General features: G+C 35.8%; 1 protein-coding gene across 1 annotated transcript in view; it reads right to left on the bottom strand.

Moving 5' to 3' along the window:
• Positions 1-1,743: 1,743 nt before the first annotated feature.
• Positions 1,744-27,189, bottom strand: part of CPNE3 (copine 3) — a 49,675-nt gene continuing 24,229 nt past the window's right edge. The window contains exons 7-16 of the mRNA XM_004766969.3: positions 25,240-25,329; positions 20,903-21,001; positions 18,436-18,522; positions 17,002-17,061; positions 16,391-16,524; positions 10,507-10,561; positions 10,376-10,427; positions 7,830-7,963; positions 6,481-6,717; positions 1,744-4,931 (exon numbers count right to left, since the gene is read on the bottom strand). Coding sequence (XP_004767026.1) covers positions 4,821-4,931; positions 6,481-6,717; positions 7,830-7,963; positions 10,376-10,427; positions 10,507-10,561; positions 16,391-16,524; positions 17,002-17,061; positions 18,436-18,522; positions 20,903-21,001; positions 25,240-25,329 — 1,059 coding nt within the window. The 3' untranslated portion in view covers positions 1,744-4,820. The remainder of the gene's footprint in view (positions 4,932-6,480; positions 6,718-7,829; positions 7,964-10,375; positions 10,428-10,506; positions 10,562-16,390; positions 16,525-17,001; positions 17,062-18,435; positions 18,523-20,902; positions 21,002-25,239; positions 25,330-27,189) is intronic.

Consider the following 27,189-nt stretch of genomic DNA (forward strand, 5'->3'; position numbering starts at 1 on the left):
AACTACTTGAGAAGACTGCAGAGGAAGTTAGGTTCTTCAAGAGCAATAGGTTTTAATTAGAGTAAAAACACGAAGGGATTGTTCAGAAAAAGCACTGATAGAAGGGATTATGCTAATGAATGGCCGTTCCTAAGGGCAGAGCAGCAGAGTTTGAGCAGTTGCAGGGCATTGGGTTGTACAGATGTGGATTGTACAGAGGAGCCTGAGATGGGCTGGAGTGAGGAATTTATGATCTGAGCTTCTTGTGAGGACTGGCAGGATCAGTCCTAACAGTCCTAGGACAGCAGGAGAGAAACAAGTGCTGGGAGGAGGGGAGGGAGGAGCATCTGGCCAGCCAGAAGTCTCCTCTGTAGTCTTGACAATGGATGCCTAAAGGCATAAGAAACAGTCTTACTTGAAGCACAAGGGGCCACCTCACCTTGCTTATTCTTCTTTTACTTTAGCATCACATACTGTCTCCTTTTCCATATTAGATCATAAGCTCTTTGAAGTGACTAAGAAATTTTACTCATCTTGATGTTGCTTATTGATTGCCAGTACTAAGCTACTCAATAAATATATGCTCAAAAACAAGTCATACTTCTTACTGGATGGAAGGACTGGTTGAAAAAGTCAAAGTATTTCCTACTCACTCTTCTAAGAACTCTCTAGGGCTCCCCAATTCCTGATATTCTTCTGAGTCTAGTCCTAGAAGACAGGTGCTGTTACAAAACCTGTTGTGCCCAGTCTGCTTGTGAAAAGGCCAAAGATATCAAGGCCTCCCTTTCCCTATGGTAAGAAGTAAAAATTCTGCTTATAATGGTATTTCTCTCACTGATCACTTCTTTTTTTTTTTTTTTAATATGTCTATTTATTTATTTGACAGAGAGTGTGCACAGAGCAAGGGGAGCAGCAGACAAAAGCAGGCTCCCTATTGAGCAGAGAGCCCAACACAGGACTTGATCCCAGGACCCAGGGATCATGACCTGGGCCAAAGGCAGATGCTTAACCAGCTGAGCCATCCAAGCTTCCCTCACTGGTCACTTCTTCTTCAGGAGGAGAGAATCAAAAGCCAAGCCAGAGTAAAATTCTCCAAGGACACTACAACCTGTTGTGAGTTTTCTGGGGAATGTAGCCAGTCCTCACATGGCCATGCTTGGTGACAAATGATAAATGTCATGGTCTTCTTACAAGAAAGGATCTGACAGGGTGCCTGGGTGGCTCAGTGGGTTAAGCCGCTGCCTTCAGCTCAGGACATGATCTCAGGGTCCTGGGATCGAGCCCCGCATCAGGCTCTCTGCTCAGCAGGGAGCCTGCTTCCTTTCCTCTCTCTCTTCCTGCCTCTCTGACTACTTGTGATCTCTGTCTGTCAAATAAATAAATAAAATCTTTTTAAAAAATAAATAAATAAATAAAGGATCTGACAATCCTAGACATCTACATCACCATGAGGTACAAGCCAGCCTCTGAACTACTAAGGAGTTGATAAGATATGGGCCTAACGGATGATTTGATGTGGAGACAGGGTTGTGGCAGGAAAAGCAGAGAATTCAGAAACTGACCTAGAATCAGACACTTTACAAGTATGTGACCAAACAGCTGGGTCTCTACCATAAGGTGACCACCACTAACTGTCTTTTTTAACAAGTAAAAAAGAAATGTATCTTGAATACATTCAGTATCTTTTAAATGAATAAATCCCATAAAATAATTTTTTTAAAAAAACCCAAATGTTCAGTTCAATAAAAGAGAATACAGGCCACCTAAAATACTATATTCACTTTATTTCTAATTTTTCTACTGGTTTTGATAACATTTAGAGAAAGAATAAATGAAAACAAGGCACTACTGTATCACATCAAGAAATAATTTTATCCAGCGAGAATTCAAATGGAAGATATATTTAACATCAACTCATATATTAGTAACTTATATACTTATTATTAAGTATGACATCATTAAAGCACAAAATAGTCTCTTGCAATCCCAACCAAACTTCTGGTCTCCCTTATGTGTCACTCCCATGACTACCAACCACTCACATAAAGAGACTAGGGAAAATTTATTGTAGATGGTTTTCCTGGAGATTCGTAAAATGAAAGACAAAGTAAGTCAAATAAAGCATAAACAGCAATGGGGCCCAGAATTTACTCTGGAAAGGCTGCCTAAGGCACTACCAAAAAAACAGTTGTAAATCCCTGATCTGACTTTGAAATGTTATGATCTTAAAAATTTCAGTTTGAAGCACAAGATGACATAACCATACTAATTGGTATGTTATTTTCTCAGTAAAGGCATATTTGAAAAATATTATGTCTGTCCAGGTCACTGTTACCCCAATATGTGTTTGTAATACAGGTGTTTATATAAGATAATGAAAATCAACTTGGTTATTCTTTTAATGCATTTTAAGAACTAATGACACTTGAATGAATGGTGGCACAATAGGGAAAAGGACTATTTTTACATAAAACAATACTAAATCAGCATGTGATGAGGTGAATTGGTGAGATTGTAAGAATTTTACAAAATGGTAATTTAGAACCTTAAATGCTTTCATTCAGAACTGCAAAAAAAGGAATCAATTATTCTCATTTGCTGGAATCACAGTTCTTATGAATAATAACATCTACTAATGAACCTGATCAAGAATGAGTAAAAAAAAAATTTAAAAATGAGAATGAAAAATAAAAAATTAAAATTGGAATAATTCTTGTTAAGACCAGAATACAAAATTATGAAGACCAAATCCATTTGACAGTGGTGGCAGAAGTATTTGGAGGTTATTTGGCTCACGAAAACAACGAATGCTCCTGACCAGTGGTTTTGGAGTGACTTGGCTACAACCAGGAGCTAGTTAAGTAGACTGAGAAGGAGGCCCCGAGAGTAGGGCTCTGGACCTGCTCTGGACCTAGAGAAGCTCTACTTCTCTGTTTTACTGTACAATGAGAATGTGTGTGTGTATATATATATTTTAAGGCTTCAATTTGTTAAAAAAAAAAAATCCTGAAAACCACAGCAATATATATATGCTATTCCCCAGCACACAAAGAGAATTGAAATCAGGACATATGAGACAAAAAGGCTCTAAAATTCTGGAAGAATGATCAGTTTTCTTCTGACTTAACTAATGTTAAAGTGACTTGTCAACTGAGATATGTCACAGGGTAACAGACTACTCATTAGGTACCTTCAGCTAATAGCACATATGCAGAGGCAAGCTAGCTAAGTGGGAAAGGAGGAACTGCTCACATGAGCTAGACAATCACAACAACAAGCAGGTCTCCTCTTTGGCCTGACCTTGGCAACAAGCTGTTTCTGAGAAGCCAAAATTCTTGATGGCTGAGAGCTCATCTCCTTTAGACATTTCAGAGAACAAGCTGTACGAGCTGTGGTACAAGTTTTCAATAAGACTGAAAGGCATGTCAGCAAGGCACTGGTGCATCCACTTAAGGACAGAGGATAAACACATAAATTTTAACATTAAATTGTTAGAGATGATTGGCCAACCTACGAATATGCATAGTACTTGGCACATAGGTCCTTTAATAAAATGTTACTAAATCTATTCTGAAAATGTCATGTTTGCTAAGTAATATGTTCTAAAGGGTAAAAATCAGGAAAAAAATTCTGCTCTAAAAAGAAAAAAAAAAAGGATGTAAAGTCCACTCTATCCTAACGTAGCAGTGGGGAATTTTTTTTTTTTTAAGTTATAACAGGTTTTTAGGCTTAATACATACATTTTGGGCTTGGGAAATAACATAATTAAAAAGCAAAATTTGATTTTGATTAATATAAAACCACTATCATGAGTTTAAAAATCAGACTAAAAATGTTACTAATAAAAGGGAGAAAATGTCTAAATGAATCTGCACAAATGTACAAATCAATGTGTGAAAGCTTAGCAAGGAAAATATAAAAATTGTCTTTTTTTAATAAGTATTTCATTAGGAAATGGAATTCTGAATTTTCCGTTATATATTTGGTCCTCATAGCTTTCCTGGATAAAGCAGTCCTAACCATTTTAATAAACTCCAATTAAAATACTCTAATAATGTTTAATCTAAGCTAACCTATCATCTACACAGATATAAAATTCTGAATGTCACATACAGTAAATGAAAAGGTCAAATCTGACTATGTTTACAGTATTCTACAACGAAAATAAAAAATCTAGGAAGGCAAATAAAAATGGCTTACTTACATGAGGTTCTTTTTATTTGTTGATTGTACATTTTAAGAATTGGATATATGCCTTCCCTTCTCATCCAGTATTTTTTAAGAAGTCCTAAGGTGAATGCATACTGTTTTGTAAACTGCATTGTCAAAACTGCAGCAAAATTCAGGCAAAGTGAATGTAGTTTTATCCCATGGAAAAGCACTGAATACAGTTATAGGAACAAATTCAGTATCATCTAATTTAAGAAGTTCTTGTCATCAGGTATGGTTATGTTGGTTTGTGAAACATATATTGCCTAGAACAAAGTACACCAATCTGCAAATCACAACCCAGCAATTTTCATTCTTTCTATTGACAAACATTCAGAAACCGTATTTTCACCATATGAAAGTAAACAACCACAACCACCAAATCAACTTTTCTCAAACAAGTTTCTAATCCCCACAGTGTCACTGCAAGTCACTAGCAATCACTGCATTATTGAGCGAAGATTAACTTAGCACTTCCCTCCAAAAAAAAAAGTATAAAAAGAATGCTTTTTACATCATAAATGCTGGCGATGAAAAGCATGTAAAATAATAGATTCATGATTCGGGGTGGGAGAAGAATCCATTGCTCCACACAGCACAAAAGAATTCTGCTCAGGCAGCCATAGCTCTTTTCATTTCTTAGCTGGGTTCTTGGGAGGAAGGAGTTTATATGTGTTGAAGTAGCCCACCACCTGCTGGGGGATCTCTGCCAAGACACACTGAGCAAGCGCTTCTTTCGGAGCCTTATAAAAAAACAAAATCAGAGTGACTTTATTAGTAACCAAATTCTTACTGGCATTTTGATAACAGACTAGGAATAGCTCACCTGTCAGTAAAAAGCAGTAATTCCCAATTCCTAGGCTTATATCCTGTCTTAGGAACAGTCTGTGAAACACAGAATGAGCTAAGTAACCAATGTTACTTAGGAATGCTATATTACCCAGTAATATTTATCAAGTCCTTTTTTGGTGCCAGCATTTTGGCATTTGATAATTACTTTTTTCTTTAACTTTAAAGGTGGGTTTTTTTATTCACCTGGTATTAATTTAACTTTTTATTTTGAAATAATTACAGATTCATAGGAAGTTGCAAAAACAATATTCACCCAGTGAAGATACTACCTTTCAAAGGTAGTATCTTTTATAACTATAGCAGAATATCAAAACCAAAAACACTGACAATGGTACAGTTCATGGGCCTTATTCAGATTTTACCAGTTTTATTTTACATGCACTTATTTGCATGTGTGGATGTAGTATTCTATATAAGTTTATCACCTGGATAGATCTGTATAACCATCACCACAATCAAGATATAGAACGGTTTCATCATCACAAGGATCCCTAACATTAACACTTTTAATCACCTTCCCCCACACTCATACACTGGCTCCTGGGAACGTAAAAAAGCATAACCATTCTGGAAAAGTTCAACATTTTCTTTAATAATTAAACAGGCAATAATCATACGACCCAGAAACTGCACTTCTGGGTATAATAGAGAAATAAAAAGTTATGCCCACACAAAAACCTGTATATGAATGTTTATAGCAGCTTTGCATATAACAGACAGAAACTGAAAACAATTAAAGATGTCCTTCAGTGGATGAATGGTTAATACCTACACCGTGAATATTCCTCAGCAATTAAAAGGAACATATGCAGAAACAACCCTGCAGAAAATCTTGCTGAGTGGGGGAAAAAAAAAAAGCCAATCCTAACATTTCTATAACATTTTTGAAATGACAAAATTATCGAAGTGGAGAACAGATTAGTGGTTGCCAGGGGTTACAGGGGGGTGGAGGTGCAAGAGAAGTGGGTATGGCTATAAAAGAGCAACTTGAGGAGTCTTGAGAGGATGGACCTTCATTGTTTATCAATGTGTATACCCTGGTCATAGATTCCGTGCTGTAGTTTTACAAGATGTTACCACTGGAGTGAACTGGGTAAAACAAAGTCCTGAGAGATTTTCATCAGATTAACTTCCAGTCTGGCAAATTCATCATATACTTGTATAGGGTTTTTCTGTAGTTACATACATAGGTAAAGATAAAATACATTTTAAAACATTTGCAGCAACACCACTTATATAACAATTCATCATATAGACGGCAAGAGGTGTGCAAGTATACAACTTAAAGCAAAACTGCAAAATCAAATCAGGGCTCTTTAAACCCAAACTCCATACATCCTCTAACCCCAGACACCTATTTCACTACGTGGTGATGGACTGGTGAAGGTCTGTGTTCAAACTCCTTACTGTGCATGAAGAATAAGGAGGAGTGGTACTCACGTTCTGGAATTGTCTGAAAGGCACAAACTGGACGATATCTCGGATGGCTACCTCGCCTGATGGGGAGCGGAGACTTCCACCATCACCATCCAGAAACTCCATGGCACTGAAGTCAGCACCTCCTACTCCGACAATGATGATGGACATAGGCAGCTTGGCAGCATTAACTATAGCTTGTCTGGTCTCATCAAGGTCTGTTATCACACCATCAGTAATGATTAAGAGCACATAATATTGCTGCCAGAAAGAAAATTATATCCACTGAGCGGGTTGAGCTCCCAAATAATAAAAGCAATGGTTAAAAACGTCTCCAGCTTGATGAGTCATTCAAGTCTCTTTCTTGCTCATTTTCCTTGCCAGTCTCTACCCAGGATACCAGCTACATAAAATATTCTAACATTCTCTAATGACAAGGAAATGTATTCATACAAAAATTATAGGTTTATTAAAAATGAAACAGACCACAAAATAGGGTTAGCATAAATATAAAGAAGTAAGACATCTAAATGTCAAAGATTAAACTTTTAATGAGCATAGGAATAAATACGTTAACATAAGTGTTAAATATGTTAAAGTACTGATCAAGGAGTAAGTGGTAACTCTGTTTCTAAAAGGTCAAGTATGGAAGTAGAATTGTTTATCAAACTAAAGTGCATTAAAAAAAAAACGAATAGGTCTGGGAGCGGAATCTTTCTCTCAATTCTCTCATTTCTGATAAACATTTTTAGAGGTTGGTAAATATTACATAAAATTGTAACTCCACCTTTTGGGTCATTTAAATCTAGAATGGAAATAAGTTTTATAATAAAGCTAACACAAGCTGGGTGTTTACTCTGCCCCAGGCACTGTGCACTTTATAGGAATTATCTTAGTTCACATTTCAGCAGTCATATGAGGTAGTTATCTCTACCCTACTTTTAGATATAAAAAGTTATGAAGCTAAGAGAGATTTGGTATCCAGGTCCAACAGATAATGGTTATCTAATCCAAACCCTTTGAATACAGTTAGTGATTTTTCATCAGCAACTGAAATTATAAATTTTCTCAATTTGTTAATTTGTTAAGTCTACCTTTGAAAAGGCAGATTTTAGTAATTTCTTTTTAGTAAAACCTATTTACAAAAATTAATTTAAATGGCAGAGAAAAGATTCACGAGTATAAGAGTTATTTTTTTGTTGTCTTGTACTTAATGATCACTAATATAACAACAGTTGTTACTCCCAAACCAAGGATAGCCATATGTTATTACTTCATTCTTTGTATATCAATGGGCCAAATAAATGGAAAAAAGGCATCAGAAGCAACTACCAATCCAAATTCTCCTTGTCCCCTGGTACTATAGCACTTACAGAAGCTGTCTGTTGTTGGGTGGCTGCAGCAGCAAACCTAGCCACATGGTTTATGATTGGAGAAAAATTAGTTGGTCCATAGAGTTTTATCTGAGGAAGGCAGGCCCGATATGCCTCTACAATGCCTTGGATTCCTAAGCAAAAAAAAAGCAGAATTAAAAATTCTCAAACACAATTTAATTGTTCATTGTTTACCATACTGGCTAATTTAATTTTATATGTGTGAGTGTGTGTGTGTGTAAATATCTATTGCTTTAGTTAAAAACTATATTCAGAAGTTCCTCTTAAACCATGTATTATAAAACTTCATAGCTATGCTCCATTGCAAAAACCTATAAACATTACCGTCCTCCAATAAAAGAGATTTATTTTCATCTCAGCCAAATTATTCATTAATCTACAGTGGGATTGTTATATTGCATAATTTTTGTATTTTAGGAATAAGACTTTAATGGGAAAAGAATCATGAAAAAGTTGCTGCATCTCACAACTGACAACAAGAGGTAAGAAAAACGTATTGAATAAATGGAAAAACTTTTGCACATGAGGCCAAAGATTCTGCAAAGTTGGATGGTTATAAACCTAACTGCTAATTGTAGTCAAGAGTTAGTAGTCGGGGCGCCTGGGTGGCTCAGTAGGTTAAAGCCTCTGCCTTTGGCTCAGGTCATGATCCCAGGTTGTGGGATCGAGCCCCACATGGGGCTCTCTGCTCAGCGGGGAGCCTGCTTCCCTTCTTCTCTCTCTGCCTGCTTGTGATCTCTGTCAAATAAATTGATAAATCTTTAAAAAAAAAGAGTTAGTAGTCAATAACTTAAATGTTAAGCATGATATGGGAAATTGTATAGTCATAAAAATTCATTTCGAGGTTATGTATTACATTTTGCTGCAGAAATACCAATGTGTTTGTTTATGCTGTACTTCCTGGGCCTGCTGGGATGCTGTATAGTGAAGATTTGGCAGGGCCATTTAACTAGCTTTAACCAAGCATGTAAATGGACATGCCATTCATGTCTAAGTAGACATTTTAAGAGCCACTGCCTGTTTTCACCAGCGATCTGGCTCTTTCCCTCCACAAAGGGAGTAACACATCCCAGATACAGTCCTGAGTCCAGAGTAAGAAGAAACATAGAGCAGACTAGCTACATGCAAAGAGATATATAAATAAACTAGCTTATTTAGTTTATATAAATAAACTAGTTTATTTATATATAAATAAACTATTTGGGGGCAGACTCTTTCTCTCAATTCTCTCATTTCTGATAAACATTTTTAGAGGTTGGTAAAATATTACATACATAAAATTGTAACTATCTTTTGGGTCATTTAAATCTAGAATGAAAATAAGTTTTATAATAAAGCTAACACATGCTTTATAAAATAAACTATTGCTATTATAAACAGAAATAGAAATAGAAACCATTGCTATTATAAATCACTGAGGGTTAGATTGTTTATTACAACAGCACAACTTAGTGGAAGCTAAGTGGCATTCCTGGTAAAAGCACTGCTAGTGAAGCTTAAATGCAACATACACGCCTGTGGAATCCAGCCCTTATGTCAGAGTGTCCAGGATGCAGGTAAGATACCAGAAATCCTCAAGAACTTCCCCCATACTTGTTGAGATCATCAAGGAAATCTGCCTAAAAAGATTTTTAATGTAGGGGCACCTGGGTGGCTCAGTGGGTTAAGCCTCTGCCTTCGGCTCGGATCATGATCCCAGGGTCCTGGGATAGAGCCCCACATCGGGCTCTCTGCTCAGCAGGGAGCCTGCTTCCCCTCTCTCTCTGCCTGCTGCTCTGCCTGCTTGTGATCTCTGTCTGTCAAATAAATAAAATCTTTTAAAAAATAAAAAATAAACATTACAGAAAAAAAAAAAAGATTTTTAATGCAAACCAAAACAGGTCTGTTGCTTAAAAGATCCCCAACAGAGCAGAGATCAAGAAGGAAAAGAAGTAGATACTTGACTTAAAACTTTCACAAGACCAACTCTCTTAACATTTAAGAGTTCTAATTCACTCCTCTAAGTCACTTTGAACTTAGGAAGAAGTCAGTCCAGTACTAACAAAAATAGTATTAACATAGGCCAGCAGTAGGATCTTACCACAATGATATGTACTGCAGAAAATTTGGGTACCCAGAGCAATAATACTCTTTCATTTTTATCATCTCAGCTTGCTTTTCAATCTGAAGATACATAAACTATTAATTAAATTTCTTTACAAATATCAATTGCCTCAGTTCCTCCACTAAAATTAAGTTATGCCAAAATCCTTCCTTGCAATTAAAGGAACATTTTGTTGGAATAATTTGTATTAGGGTTTGTTTGGTTTTTTTTTAAGATTTTATTTATTGGTCAGGGAGAGAGAGAAAGAGTCACAAAAAGAAAACTAGGTAGGGAATTTAAGTAAATCACAAGTAACAAACTAGTAACAAGTTTGAAGAAAAAAGACAAGGAACAAGACAAGTAACAAAAAGACAAGTAAGAAAAAAACAAGTAACAAACTATTAAGGTATTCAGTATAAAATCTTCCTGTTTTTTAGCTTACCGTTGCAATAAGGATTGGATGGATTAAAGTTCATTGGAAATTCATGTGAAACCTGCCAAAAGAGGAAAGGATTGATAAAACCTGTTTTGCTTTTGTGGGAGGCAAATACTTAAAATAAGATTTCCTCTTACCTGCCACTGAGGAGGTATCTGAGCTCCAAAACCAAAAGCTGGAAACATTTTATCACTAAAAAGAAAATTCGTAAAAAACTAAAAGATCATTTTTTTCAAAATAGAAAATTTTATCTTTACTCTTAATAAAACCAATAGTTTTTTATTTTTTTAATTCAAAATCTTAGGAAAATATAAAGATTAAACCCATAGTAACCACCAGAAAGAACCAATGTTAACATCTGGCAACAATCATTCTAAGTATTTTTCTGTGCACTGAAGGAGAAAAATGTTTCTCTCTATATATTTATAAAAATGGAGTTTGTATTCATTTTATAACATGCTATTTTCTACTTAAATACTATATATCATTTTGCTGAATAAATATGTAGATAAATCCATAAAGCTCTGAAAACCACAAGTTCATTGACTTATAGCAAATGCATTTGGCAGCAAAACCTGACATCAACTGACACGAGATTATTTATAGCTTTTATTCATGCCACTGATTATGAATATTCATACATTTGGCCACAGAAACATGGTGCAAATGCCACATATAAAATTCTCACATTTTTTGTAGCAAAATGTATGAATATTTGGTCCCAATTGTTTAGGGATAAGGGATTATGCACCTGAATATATAACATCATGTGAATGGCTGCCATGTATTCCACCACTTTATGGATATTCTCCCCCAACTAATAAAGATCCAATGTTTTGCTATCACAAAACACTGTAATGAACACACTAATCTTTCTGCTAGGATATAAATGTATATTATCTCATATATATATATATATATATATATATATATATATATGCTTTTGTGGGAGGCAAATACTTAAGATTTCCTCTTACCTGCCACTGAGGGGTGGCATATATATATATATTTATATCTCCTGAGGAGATATATATATATATTTATATCTCCTAGCAGAAAAATTAGTATGCTCATTATGTTCATTATGGTATATTCACTCAGTAAAATACATATGAATATATATTTTAATTTACTCATCGGAGAGAGAGAAAGCACACAAGCAGAAGGACAAGCAAGCTGAGGGAGAAGCAGCCTCCCTGCTGAGCAAGGATCCCAATGTGGGACTGAATCCCAGGACCCTAGGATCATGACCTGAGCCAAAGGCAGATGCCTGACTGACGTCCCAAAAGGATATATTTTTTTAAGATTTTATTTATTTATGTGTCACAGAGAGAAAACACAAGCAGGGGGAGTAGCAGGCAGAGGGAGAAGCAGGATCCCTGCTGAGCAAGGATCCTGATGTGACATGATCCCAGGATTCTGGGATCATGACCCGAGCCGAAGGCAGGCACTTCACCGACTGAGCCTCCCAGGCGTCCCAGCTAGGATACTCCTTTTAAATTAGTTTTTAATGAATGGTTCTTTTTGTGTTGAGGATAGAACCTGAGTCAGACACATCAGGAGTATTTTTCCCAGTTTGTAGTCTGCCTTTAACTTTGTTTAAAATATACTTCCTTTTATAGTTTTCAATATTAATGTGAACAAATAAAATTTCATTCATGATTTCTGCCTCTGCTGTCTTGCTTAGCCTTCCTCACTGCAAAATTATAAACAATTCACACATATTTATTCCTAGAATGTCCAAGGTTTGATTTTGATATTAAACTTCTAATTCACCCAGAAAGTCTTATGGGGTAGGATATGAAACAGAAACTGCCACTCTCTATCTGTATCCATTCTCTCCCTTCTTAATAATGGAACACCTGTGCTAGAGACTACACTAGCTCTTCTGCAGCTTCTCTGGGCTGCATGTGGCCAGGTGGTGGATAGATTCTAGTTAAGAAAATATGAGTAGGGGCAGCTGGGTGGCTCAGTGAGTTAAGCCGCTGCCTTCGGCTCAGGTCATGATCTCAGGGTCCTGGGATCGAGTCCCGCCTGGGTCCTGCTTCCCTTCCTCTCTCTCTGCCTGCCTCTCTGCCTACTTGTGATCTCTCTGTCAAATAAATAAATAAAATCTTTAAAAAAAAAAAAAGAAAAGAAAAGAAAATATGAGTAGAAGTGGTCATCAGTTACTTCTGAATCAGGATGCCCCAGGAGGGAAGTCACCTGTACTCACTCCCAGTTGCCCATCTCCTCCTCCCACTGACTAGACAAGATTAGAAGCACAGCAGCTGCCTTGGACCCAGGGGTAGAATCTAGGACTTAACAATGGTAGAACTGCCCTATCGATCCTATACTATCGCTAGACTCGCAACATGAAAGGGAAATAAACTTCTGTTTGGGTGAATGCACTTTGTTTTGGGGGTGTCCACTCTAGCAGTTTGTCTATACCAAATAGTATCCTAACAGGGGCACCTGGCTAGCTCAGTTGGTAGAACATGTGACTCTTGATCTCCGAGTTGTGAGCTGGAACCGCATATTGGGTGTAGAGATTAGTTAAACATAAAATCCTTAAAAAAAAAAAAGGTACCTTAACATATACCAGTATGAGTTAGGAATCTAAATTCATTCTTGTCTAGTTTAGCTGCTGTGACAACTCCTTTCCCCTAAAACATCATCTCTGTCACATACTAAGTTCACATACACACTAGGATCTATTTCAAGACTTCTACCTTTGTTCCACTGGTCATGTACTAGTTCTGTAATATTAATAATATAGCTTTTAACATGAGGGTTTCTTTAAAGATCTTATTTATTTGTCAGACTGAGAGAGAGAGAGCACAATCAGGGAGAAGAGTAGGCAGAGGGAGAAGCAGGCTCCCCTCTGAGCAAGGAGCCCAATTCGGGATACAATCCCAGGACCCTGGGATCATGACCTGAGCCGAAGACAGGCGCTTAACCGACTGAACCACCCAGGTGCCCCCTAAAATGAGTTTAAATATCTGCTAAAACAAACTCCCCTCATTTTTTTTTCCCTAAAAAATTTCTTGGCTATTGTGAATCATTTTTCCCTCCAGAAAGTTTTAAAAATCATTTTAGCATGGTTCGACTGCAATTTTGATTAGAACTGATTAATTCTGGGAGAAATTTTATCTCTTACATCATTATGACGTCTGCTATCTAGAATCACAGTGTATCTCTCCATTTAAACAAGTTTACTTCTTTGTCCTTTAGTACAACTTTGTAGTTTTCCCTCACTAAAGATCCTAGACCTCGTACTGAATTCATTCTTATTTTTTATTGCATTATGAATTGTGATCTTGTATCTGCTATAATCTCTTGAGTTGGCTAGTGCTGGTTTTTAAATTTTACGTTATATCTGACTACCTTTCTGAACTCTCTCTACTTTCTAATATTTTTTTTTACTTGATTATTTTAGGTTTAAATTCATTCCTTACAGGTTTGCTAGAATTTATGTATGAAATTGTCTTGGCCTTGTGCCCTTGTGAGGAGTGGCTCTGTGACCAACTATCCCATTCCTTCCATGATTCCAGGTCTACTCAGGCCCTTTAAATCAACTTTGGTAATTTAAAGCTTTTCTCCCCCTCCCCCATCCCCGTAAAATCCTTTAATCCAGATTTTCCAATGTAATAACAAAGTTTTATATAGTATTAACTTCTAATTTTTAATGTTTTTTTCTTGAATTTATGCTTATACTCTCTGTCTCATTAATATTCTATGCACGTTTTCTCTTTCTTGGGGGTCAGCGTAGGCAGATTTGCCTTAGTTTTGTTGAACTTGCAAAGAATCATCTCTTCATTTAATTTATTCATTTAGTGAGGGTTTTTTTTTGTTTTGTTTTGTTTTGTTTTTAACTTTCCAAGTCTTTACTTTCAGTGCTTAGAAGAAATACATCACAGTACATAATATACAGTTTGGAAAGCATGTCTCTGGAGCAGACAGCCCAGGCTCAATTCTATCTCTGCCAGTTACCGTTGAGTGACTTTGGACAAGTTAACCTCTTATGCCTCAGTTTTCTCATCTGTACACTGTAGATGATAATGGATGATAATAGTACCTATGTCACAGCAAAGTATGAGGATTAGGTGAGTATCATGTAGAAACAATATTAAATTGTGCTTGACACGTCATAGCTAATTTATAGAGAGAATCTGCTATTATTGTTAATCTTTATTTTTTCTCCTATTCTTTAATTTTATTTCATTGAAATCCTAGTTCATTTATATTCAATTTTTCTTGTTTAAAAATAAAATCATGTAAAGCCAGAAATTTTCCTCTGTAAAGACAGGACCACACTGTATGTTAACTACCTAAAACTTAAATTTAAAAAAAAAGCGGGGGGTGCTCCTGGGTGGCTCAGTCATTAAGCGTCTGCCTTCAGCTCAGGTCGTGATCCCAGCTTCTCTCTGTCAAGTAAATAAATAAAGTCTTTGGAAAAAATATTAAAAAAAAAGATAGGACTATGTATAGTCTTCTTGGTGCCCCTATTTCTAGGATAGTCTGTTTTTATACTTCAGTTTCCTCTTTGTTTTTGTTTTTAAAGATTTTATTTATTTGAGAGAGAGAAAATGAGAGAGAGTGTGCATGAGAGGGGTAAAGTCAGAGGGAGAAGCAGAGCCGCTGCTGAGCAGGGAGCCCTTAGGACTCGAGCCCCGGACTCCAGGATCATGACCTGACAGGAAGGCAGTCGCTCAACCAACTGAACGACCCAGGTGCCCTCCGTTTCCTCTTTGATCTAAGAACTTGTTAAGATTTTTTTTTATTTCCATATGGTAAATTTTATTTTAGTTATCCTTTTGTTATTAACTTCTAGGTGGCAGTCTGATAAAGGAACTCCGTAAACTTTTTATTTTTTATATAACCACCACTAGAATTATGTTACCTTAAAATTTTTATTGTACTTCTAACTACTTTCAGTTGAAATACTTTGATACTCTTAACAAACATGTCCATGGTTATATTTTTATTTTGGATTATGTAATGAAGTTTTCTATAAAATAGTTTTTTTATTATATTTAATGACTTTTGTCTTAAATTCTACTAGGCTGATATCAGAATTGTCACTTTTGCTTTAGATTTGTTTGCATTTGCCTGAAAATTTACTTCTTTAAATATCATAGCAGATTAATGAAAAGCTCCATCAATATATGTAAGGGCTTTAATCATAAAATAATAGGTGAAGGTAAGTGAAAATTTATACAGTGCCCTAAGAGATCCAGAACAAAAAACTATTAAGGGGGACTTTCTTTTCTATTGTTTGGTAAACCTTCAAGAGGGCCTATTCAATCTATTCAAAAATCTATACATTGAGAATCTATTCAAATTTTTAGAGCAATCAGGTCAAGTTTTCTTTTGGCACTTGTTCAAAGTTGCCATTAAGAAAATAATTTGAGGGGCTCCTGGGTGGCTTAGTTAGTTAAGCATCCGACTCTTGGTTTTGGTTCAGGTCATGATCTCAGGGTCATGAGATCCAGTCCCAAGTGGTGCTCTGCACTCAGCAGGGCGTCTGCTTAGGATTCTCTCCCTCTCCTTCTGCCCCTTTCCCCCACTTGCATGCTGTCTCTCTCTCAGATAAATAAAACTAAAAAAAAAAGAAAAAGGAAAATAATTTGACAGTGACTGCCAAAAAATAGACATGTTAATAAACAGTGTCTATAAATGTTTACAAAATATGTCATCTGGACTTCAATTACACAGATAACTTATCCTTAATAAATAAACCCCAAGGAAACAGTTGACTCTAGTCAGCTGTTAAATAAATAAGCTATATATAGTACATTATAACTGATCACAGCTAGAGAGAAGAGGTCCAAAGTAAACCCTAAGACTGTCACAAAGAGAAAACTAGAAAAGAGAACACAAAAGATTTTAGGGAGAAAGTTATTCCCACCACACCCCCTTTCCTACCCCCAGTCAACGCCAGCAGCCCTATCGCCACCAATTATATCAAAGTACTAGCAGATGAAAAAGAAACTGCCCTTTCTGGAGAGCTATGAAAACAAGTATTTTAGTCATACTCACGTATCATAATCTTGAATGACCAGTCCCACAGACCAGATAGCAGTCAAATACTCATTAACACCATTGGGGCTAATGTAATGAAGGGAGTCAGGAGACCTTGGGTCACCATTAGAGCCAGTGAAGTCCACTCCCACCTGCCAAATAACAATCACAGCCCTTACTAAGGAGAAGCCGTATGTTCAATGTCCAGGAGACAGACAGACATTCGTCCCAGAGCCTGCTACTGCCATCTCCTAACAAATGCCTGGGCCTACCAGTATTTCCACAGACAATTAAACAATTAAAGCTTCAGCCTGAAACAACCTGCTATTCATATTTTTTCCAGATAACTCAAATCCATGAATTGTTATACCCAGGAGTTTAGACATAGGGCTTATTTTGTAGGTTGTTTCACTAACGCTTTCTGTAATTTAAATTACATCAGAAGGAACAGATCTTATCAACAAAGTTGAAGGCTTCCTGATAAACTTAGACAACCTGTCTGAGGAGACCATACTAAAAGGCTTGGGTAAATTCCAAAGTCGTTTTTACAAGAAAATAAAAGAATAGTGCAAAACTGTAGGAAGAAGTAACATGTTTCAGCCTACTTTGAGCAAGTCAGTGTTACTTACAGTAAAATTCAGCTGACATCCTCCCATGATATAGTCAAGGAATGTGCACTCCACTGTCATCTAAAAACAAAGAGCAAACTCTCAAAATCAAAAATCTCTTACTGGAGTTCCTGGGGGGCTGAATTAATCGAGCATCCAATGCTTGGTTTTGGCTCAGGTCATGATATCTGGATCATGGGATCTAGCTCCACAACAGGCTCTGCACTCAGCAAAGCGTCTGCTTGGGATTCTCTTTTCCTTTCCTTCTGTCCCACGACCCCCCATAAAAATAAATAAATATATCTTTAATTTAAAAAATCTCTTACTATATAAGAGATACAAAGAGCTCTCTGGCATATATTTTTAACAGTTTAGAAACTGAACAGAACCATGATATGAGCAGATGGAATCCACACTGGTATTTGAGTTTAAGTATCCCTGTCCCTGCTTGTCATAAATCTGTAAGATCTTACTTTGAGATAATTAAGGCAATGTTAAGATTAGATTTTTTTTTTAAGATTTATTTATTTTAGAGAAAGAGATAGAGAGCATGAGCGGGAGGGGGTGTTGGGGGTATTAGGGACAGAGAGAAGCAGACTCCCTGCTGAAACGGGAACCCAAATTGGGGCTCAATCTCACGACCCTGATATCATGACCTGAGCTAAAATCAAGAGTCCAACACTGAACCAAATGAACCACCCAGATGCATCTAAGATTAGAATATTAATGGCCAAAGATGAAATACACTCACTTCAAGTTTTAAGAAACTAGTAATGAGTCTAATATGTTGAGAGCTTGATAATAATCAAGACTTAAAAAAAAAAAACAAAAAAACCATTTGTTTATTGCAAGAAATCTCGTGAATTTTTCACTCTATTTATAATATCTCAACTTGAAATTATGACCAGGATAGATGCACTGGGTTAGATCATTTCTACTAATACCCTGGAAAAATACCGTGATGTTTCACATTTCCTAATAATAAGGAAAAAAGGGGTGCCTGGGTGGCTCAGCGGGTTAAAGCCTCTGCCTTCGGCTCAGGTCATGATCTCAGGGTCCTGGGATCGAGCCCCACATTGGGCTCTCTGCTCAGCAGGGAGCCTGCTTCCTGCTCTCTCTCTCTGCCTGCTTGTGATCTCTGTCAAATAAATAAAATCTTTAAAAAAAAAATTAAATAAGGAAAAGAAAACCTTCAATATTCTTTGCCTTTTGCCAAAAAGTTATCAGACCTTAGAAACAAAGTTATTTGAAAGATTTCTATATTATTTCCTACTCTCTTCTTTTCCCTAAGGGTGTCCAGATGATCATATGATTTTCAATTGCCCAAAATTCAATTCACATTTCCTAAGATAAAGAAAAATTTTAATACTCTTTGTCTGGTTTAATATACACCATATTGAAAAAAGAACTTGAAATGTGATCTCATTATACTATAAATGGTAAACATCAACTAACCTCACACTGTTTCACACTGATAACACCTGAATTCTTGTAGCTTTTCTTCTTTTGCCTCTTTTTTTCATTTATGCATTCAAATTCCACCTGTAGGAAGAAAAGACAAAATATTAGTAGTTCTTACTAGTGATATAAAAATGCTAATGTTGGGACGCCTGGGTGGCTCAGTTGGTTAAGCGGCTGCCTTCGGTTCAGGTCGTGATCCCAGCGTCCTGGGATCAAGTCCCACATCGGGCTCCTTGCTTGGCGGGGAGCCTGCTTCTCCCTCTGCCTCTGCCTCCCACTCTGTCTGCCTGTGCTCACTCGCTCTCTCTCTCTAACAAATAAATAAATAAAATCTTTAAAAAAAAATGCCAAAGTTGGGGCGCCTGCGTGGCTCAGTCAGTTAAGGGTCTGCCTTCCGCTCAGGTTATGATCCCAGGGTTCTGAGATGGAGCCTGCTTCTCCCTCTGGCCCTCCCCCTGTTCATTCTTGCATGTGTGTGCCCCCACCGTGCACTCTCTGTCTCTCTGAAATAAATAAATAAAATGTTTTTTAAAATGCCAATGTGAATTTAAATGAATGGCTTTTTTTTGCTTGGAATTGAACCATCTGCTGATATAGGTCTGCTGCAAAATACAATTTTGAAATAATTACATAATAAAATATGTGAAATATTTTTAACTGAAATTTGTAAAAGGCATTCCCAAGATTGTATACCTTTTAAAATGGTTCCTAAGGGAAAAAATAAATAAATATAAAATGGTTCCTTAGTATAAATTTTGCCTCTATAGATGATTTCCTTGCACATGCTTCAATTAACATTCTTTATTTTTTAAAATAAGGGAAATAAACTATTACTTTGACCCATTATTTTCAGAAAGAAGAAAAATATGCTGCTTAGAAAAAGAAGGGAAAAAACCTACCATCAGAAAACAGAAATATATGGAGCCTAACTGTATGGTAAAATATGCAAAGATCATCTTTTTCCCCTGGGGATACTTTTAGGGATAGAACTAATATCTTACATCTTCTTTCTGGTGTAGCTCCTTTCCCCAAACAGAAGGATCTTCTTTTCCACCTTCTAGCCACCTATCCATCCATAAGGCTTGGCTCAAGCTGCCCTCCTCTATAACATCAACTCCTATTCCAGTTTTCCATCTCCATTCATCTCTGTAAGCATCTCTATAAACTTCTACAACCCTATAAAATTTAGTTACATACTTTGTGTTATTCTTAATTGTTTCATTTCATTAATTTTTCATTTCAATTAATTTTCATTAATTTTGTTTCATATCCAGGGTATAATCACCTCCAAATTATACCTTCAAATTTTCTCTATCTTGATCAACTCAATGAACACTTGATGAGTCACCTTTTCTGATGAATAGAAAGTAACTTATATACTTGTATGACAGAGTCATTGCTAATTTTCTAGGAATCAAATATTAAAAGGTACAGTAGATACAACAATAAAAAACAAAATTATGTTAAATAAATTCTTTCACAGTTCAGGATCCTGCCAGACTTCTCAGTCATCATGATTATTAACTGTTGAATATTTGAGATGTGGGAAAGCCCTAAAGAGAATTTTCATTGGTTAAAAACTGTGTTACTTCATTTCATTTATTCCCACTTTGACAGAATGTCTACCAAGTGGCAGGTACTATTCTAGGCACTGAAAACACAGATGATAAGATATGGCTCTGCCTTTGAAAAACAAGAGCGGTAGACGTTGTCATTGCAGCAATATTAAAAGCTTCATTCTGTCGTGGAGAAGGGAAGGATCAAGATAGCTAGATTTAGAAAAACTTTACATGACCCATAAAGTATTATAGAGTTAGTTGTTCATTATCTTCTAAAATTAGGTCATTTACTGATTCTGCAAGATAGAGACAAAGTGAAATTACTAAAACAACAATCCAGACCACTCCTCTTTAGTTCTTTTAGGTAGCTTGTTTTATTTGAACTGTTCAGACTTTTAGCATTTTCCATTAGTTCTGCTTTTAAAAAAAGATTATTTGAATAGGTATTTACAGGGGCACCTGGGTGGCTCAGTGGGTTAAGCCTTTGCCTTTGGCTCAGGTCATGATCTCAGGGTCCTGGGACCGAGCCCTGCATCAGGCTCTCTGCTCAGCAGGGAGCCTGTTTCCCCTCTCTGTCTGCCTGCCTCTTTGCCTACTTCTGACCTCTGTCAAATAAATAAAATCTTTAAAAATAAATAAATAAAACTAGGGATTTTCAATCAAACCAAATATATTGTCTGAAGCTAAAGGAAACCAAACCTCTAACTATAAATATAAACTTATACTCCCAAGTATGGATCTTGGATCATCCAATTACTACACAAATAAAATCCACAGATTTCAGAACATTTTAGAACACAGCAAAAACATGGCAAACAGTTTGCCATACCAAGGAAAAAAATGAAATAATAAATACATGGTCAAACAGTAAAGTACATTCAAGTAACAAAGATGCAACTTACAGGTGAATTTCTGGAGGCTTCTTTCAGTTTTGTCATGGTGGTATGAAATGTTCCAATGAGATCATGTGACCCATCATTATCATAATCATAACACTCTACCTAGAATTAAGTATAACAAACATGAATAAAAATCAACCTCATTTTGTTTAAAAGGATTGCCTGCAATAAACGGGACTTACCAAGAAGTGTCCTATTGATGTAAAAAAGTGAAAATGTTTAATAGGAGAAATAGGAACTAACTTCCTGGAGGAAGTTAGTGAACCACTTTCAAACCCCAGCTATTCTTGCAATGGGGATCTAGGAAAGATCATAGGCAGATGAAAAATACAGATACTGTCTAAATTCCACATTAAACAGTTTCCAGTTCACCTACCATGCCCTTTATAAGAGCTGATAAAATCAAAATGGAATTACACCTTCTTTCACATCCACTTCTTCACTTAGTTATCACTACACAGTGACTAAAGCCATCAACTGCAGGAGGAAAGGAAGTCAGTATCCTAGACAACTAAAACTTGTATAATTAAATCCTAGGTGATTTAGAAATATGGCAAATATATTTCATTAGCTGCAATCTGGTAAAGGCTAGGGTTGTATTCAGAGTTAGACATGATGAAGTCAGATTTGCATCCTTCTGAAAATCACAATTCTTAGAATGAAAAAGAGAATTCAAGGAAAAGAGTACGTTAACCACTGAGGAAGTATCTAGACTGGGTCATGTTAACTCTTACTTACATGTAAAACAGGGTGAATTCTACGGCTCTCACCAAATGCATGTTCTTTCTTAAAGCAGATGGAAGAGAACTCAGAGTACCTGATGTGCATGCAGCTTTGTGCCAAGCTGACAGCATAACCAGAGGGTAAATATTCACAAGAATACCTGATTACTCATTGCAATGAGAATATTAAGAAGGTGTGAACTGCTAGCAAACAGAGGTGTTCATTGTGATCATGGAATAACCGATTTTCTATAGTGCTTTGTAATTTCAGAACAGATTATCTCATTTCTGCATTTATTATGTGCACTGCACACATTATCTACACAGGCTTGTGAAGTAGGCAGAGGAATTAAATAGTGTTAGAAGATGATATGTTTTATTTGGTAACCGACATAGGTAATATGAAGCTGTGCTAAGGACACTTCTGAATTTTTCTAGAGATTTAAAATAAAAGCCTGTAACTGAGAGTACTTGCCAAGAGAGTATCCTTTACAAAGTTTTATTAATTACCAAGTTAAAATGCTTAGGATTTATGTGTTTACCCAGAAAAGTGAATTATTTTCTTCTCAGTTCTATGAAAAGTGAACTGTCTGCCTATTATAACAGGAAGTGTTTCCTTCCTTACTAATATTTTGATTATTATTCCAGGGAGACTATAAATCAATCAATAAAGACAAGGTCTAGAATTGCAATTCTTGGGACGCCTGGGTGGCTCAGTTGGTTAAGCGGCTGCTTTCAGCTCAGGTCATGATCCCAGCGTTCTGGGATCAAGTCCCACATCTGGCTCCTTGCTCAGCAGGGAGCCTGCTTCTCCCTCTGCCTCTGCCTGCCATTCTGTCTGCCTGTGCTTGCTCTTGCTCATCTCTCTCTCTGACAAATAAATAAATAAACTCTTAAAAAAAATAGAATTGCAATTTTGATTAACTGTAAAGGATTTTTATTTGTTGTAAACAGTTTGGTCTCTTACCAATTATGAGAGTTTGATTCTTGCCTTACAAATATCAGATATGTAATTTTTAAACTGAAGTCCCTTTATCTGACTCTTTATTTAAACTGTGAGGGGAAAAGAAAATGAATGGTCTTACTAATTTTTTTCCAGAGAAAGTAAAATTAAGATAAAGACAAAAGCAATCTTAGTATTACCACGATTTTACTTTGTAATAGATTTTTTTTTATATATGGAAAGTAGAACTTGATTTTTTTTTTTCCTAAGTAAGCTCTATACCCCATGTGGGGCTTGAACTCACCACTCTGGGATCAAGAGTAGCATGCTCTACTGACTGAGCCAGCCAGGTGCCCCAGAACTTTGCATTTTAGATTTGCATTCAGGAAACTCCAACTTCTATCTATGTTAAGATCAAGCCTTGATAAGGCCAATTTTTTTTTTTTCAATTTTATTTTTAAAGAAAGAACACCTAAAACTCTTCATAAGCCTGAGACTTCAGGGAATGTAAAAAGATTTGTAAGCTGGAATTTCTGAGAGCTCACTATAATACCTACATAGGAAAACGATACAGGAAAAATTCACTGTTTCCCCATTGAAGGCAAATATTTGGTGCTAAAGAAAGATGTGACATTTATAATGCAGGCCTATGTTCAGATATAATTTCAGATAAATGATGTAATGATTTGTATCTTTTAATTTCTCTTCTCAAAAATTCAAAAATGAGTACTACTGGCTGTTTCAAATACTGATACAGTATTAGCAGTGCTTGTGACATTGAAATACATGCATATATACATATGCACCTATGTATATATGTAAGAGAATGCACGCACCACAAAATACTACATTCACTAAGGCATTCCCATTTTAGGCAGGAGGGCAGCATGCAGGATTATTTCTTTTATTCACTTGATCTCATGAGAATAATAATACATGCTGGAGTGAACACTGGCACATTCACACAGCAGCAAAGAAACTATGGATGATTCTGACTCCATCCTCTGCTCTAAAACCGTTTACCACACCTCTAAACGATTTCCAAACACCAAGAGACTCACAGATGAATGATTTCATAATATTGCAAAGAAATACAGCACTAAAGAATGTAAAGACAGTCATGATATGGGAAACCAAATTGTGTAAAGTTAACACAAACTGAGGAAGTTTTAAGAACAGAAGACATTCATCAGAGAAAACTCAGAAAATCAGTTTACTTACTATAATAAAATAGCCCTGTAAGCATGCCACTGTGTGAAAAAAAAGTTTAAAAAACATTGTTTCATTGATAACATATTATTGCAAGCAATCAGTTATGGTTTAGGCATTTCTTTTCCCCAGCCTTTCCCTGTTTCTCAGGTCTAATAAAGTTTTAGCTTATTATTTTTAATGTGAAAGCAAAAGTTAGAGAGGTAGTATAATTATAGAAAGTAATTTTTAAAACTACTGTTCTACTATTTTTTTTTACTTAATTTTCACTGCTATTTGAAATAACAAATAAATTCTACTTATATTGATTTTTAAAGTTCTCTGCCAAGTTCTCTGAGGACAAATTTTTTTGGATCTAAGGAATTAAGTCATTTTAATGTAACAGCATCTGTGCTTTATATAATGGTTTAGAAAACTTACATTTTCATTAATTTAATCCTTCCCTTTTTTGTAATATAGACATTATTTTCTCTATTGGGTAAGTGAAGAAGTTAGATGACCTGCCCAAGATCCCTTATCTGGTTGAAGGCCTAAGTCAAGACTTGGACTATAGCCTGAGACGAAATCTTATGCTCCGTGTCATCACTTTTCCTGTTTTTACCATATTTATTACCAAAGGAAAAAAAACTAAAACAAAAACAACAAATTCCACTTTGGTTTGCTGACAACTAAACACAAGAAGAGGCTTCTATCTGGACTCTTATGAGACTCCAGGATAATGTGTCTTAAATGTGTCTTAAAAATAATAAATATTTTCTAATAAATGGCTATAAATTAAAACATTAAAAAAATTCTTAGATGCCTGATACTTCCTGGTCCCACTCTGCTTTTCTAGTACTTTATAGTAAAGCCATCTAGAAGTTTTCAATGAATATCTTGCTCTGAAAATAAGCAATGGAAAATGCCACCACTATTCTCCTCTGCTGCTAATGGCAGAAGGGAAGCTCTGGGTTTTTAGTCAAAGTAACATCTGCTTCTATTTGAAAGGCACATGCCAAAGGCAAAGAAGGCAGTTAAAGTTTCCTATTTGCAGAAAAAAGGAATCTTATTAAAAGGAGGAAAGATTTAAATTTCAATTGGACATTTTATTTTTTTTAAATGAAGAGTAAAATGAAAATCACAATTTTTGATTAAGCCTTAGGCCAACAGATCAGTCAAACGTATCTACCCTTCCAATTTACTTATCAGAGACATTTCTATTTTATTATTCCTAAATACAAATAAAATAGAATCCTTACAGGTATCTATTAGATCACTTACTTCTATTAAATACTATCTAATCAACTACTGTGTGTGTATACATAACATATATATATATAATATATATATATAATATAAATTATATAATTAAAATTATATATTTAAAATAAAAATTGTATATAATATATATAATATAAATATAATATAATATAATATAAAAATATATATAATATAAAGTTATATATATACATATAACTTTAAATTACCTTGATCGTTTTGTCCATATCTCCATAGCACAGGGAGTTAAGAGAGATTTTAAAAGGCCTCCAAACAGGATTCAAGTTATTTTTAATAACCTATAAAATGAAGATACAAAGACTAGTTAGAAAAACATTCAGTTCTTGCTACACTCTCACTAATCATTCTCCATCTTTTCACCCAGGCAATTTTTTCAATGAAAAACTATCTAGGACAATATTATACAAGTGTTAGAAGAAAAACATGATAGATACATTCTGAGAAAAGAAGAGAAACTACTTAAAAAATATATTTCACCCATCACGATGTATGCTTAGAAAGATTATTGATTTTGTGGGAAACCAGGGTTTTCATTGCAGGACACAAAAGATTCAAATTTGGAATAAGCAAGGATGAGAAAGAACCATGCTGTGTTGGGCTTGAATTGAAGAAATAGTCTAAATTCATGATTTAAAATTTTTGTAAATAAGGACGCCTGGGTGGCTCAGTTGGTTGAGCAGCTGCCTTCGGCTCAGGTCATGATCCCAGCGTCCTGGGATCGAGTCCCACATCGGGCTCCTTGCTCAGCAGGAAGCCTGCTTCTCCCTCTGCCTCTGCCTGCCATTCTGTCTGCCTGTGCTCACTCTCTCCCCCTCTCTCTCTCTGATAAATAAATAAAATCTTTAAAAAAAAATGTTTTGTAAATATACATACACATAATAAACATATATACAAATACACATGTTTCCCAGCTATGTCCTTTGAAAAGGCATAAGTGAAATGACATCTCAGTAGCAATGAGTACATCTAAGACTACTCTCATTAAAGGAATAGGGTTCCAAGAGAAAGGGCTCATTCCAGACCTGGGAGAGAGTGAGCATAATGTGACCTGAGAAAAAAGTTTAATGTAAAGTAAGAGAATGCAGGGCACCTGGCTGGCTCAGTCAGAGGAACATAAGACTCTTGATCTCGGGGTGGTGAATTCGAGCCCCAGATTTGGTGTAGAGATTACTTTAAAAAACAAATAATTAAATAAATAAATAAACAACTAAATAAAAGAATACTTAAAGACTAATGGGGTTATATTAAAGGAACCCAAACGCCTTTCAACATCACTCTCCCTGGTCAAATCTGGATTAATTGGAACAGCTAAAATGACAGTAATGAATTATAATATAATGAATACACCGCGTTATAACAGTCATGAGTCTACAATGATACCAAAAATAAAAAAGGAAGAGAGAGGAGAGATGAAAGAGGTGTATCTGCTAGTATATGTAAAGGGATGAAAATTTTAGAAAAAAATCACTATTTTATAACCCCTAATATAACCCATCCTTAGGTATGGATCATCAGTAGATGGATGATATGCAAAAGAACAGTTTAATCATGCATTCTCAAAGTGTCACACCACAGATCACTTATTAATTACAAAAGGGAAAAAATGGGACTTTATCATGGCAAGATCTGGTGGTCACTAGCTTAATCAAGTAGACAAGGTTGGCAACATCAATACTGGACAGCTTGAGACCATGAGTCCTCTGATGATACAGAGCAAGGTATACATAAATAATGTTCCAGATCGATTTGTTTGATTTGGATATAACTGTAAGGAAACAGAAGACTTGGAATGTTGGACACACTGGTCTTGATTATTCAGGAGATTCAAAGGCATTAAGACCTAAGACAGAGATGGAGAAGAATCTTATATACTGGGAACATAAGAACCAAATGCAAAATGTGAGATGCAAAATGTGAACCTTTAATCAATCCTAGACAAAAATATGTGGAGGTATATATGTAGATATATATATATACCTCCGTGCGTGTGTGTGTGTGTGTGTGTGTGTATTAATCAACTGCAGAAACTCAAAGTTATATGATACGCTGATGTTATAAATTTTAAATTTTGAGTCCTAAACTTCCAGGTGTGATTGTATAGGAGAATGCCCTTCTTCTCAATAAAAGCCTGCTGTGGT

This window comes from Mustela putorius, unplaced genomic scaffold, assembly GCF_011764305.1.
Source record: "Mustela putorius furo isolate JIRA1106 unplaced genomic scaffold, ASM1176430v1.1 tig00003846_pilon_pilon_pilon, whole genome shotgun sequence".
NCBI lineage: Eukaryota > Metazoa > Chordata > Mammalia > Carnivora > Mustelidae > Mustela > Mustela putorius.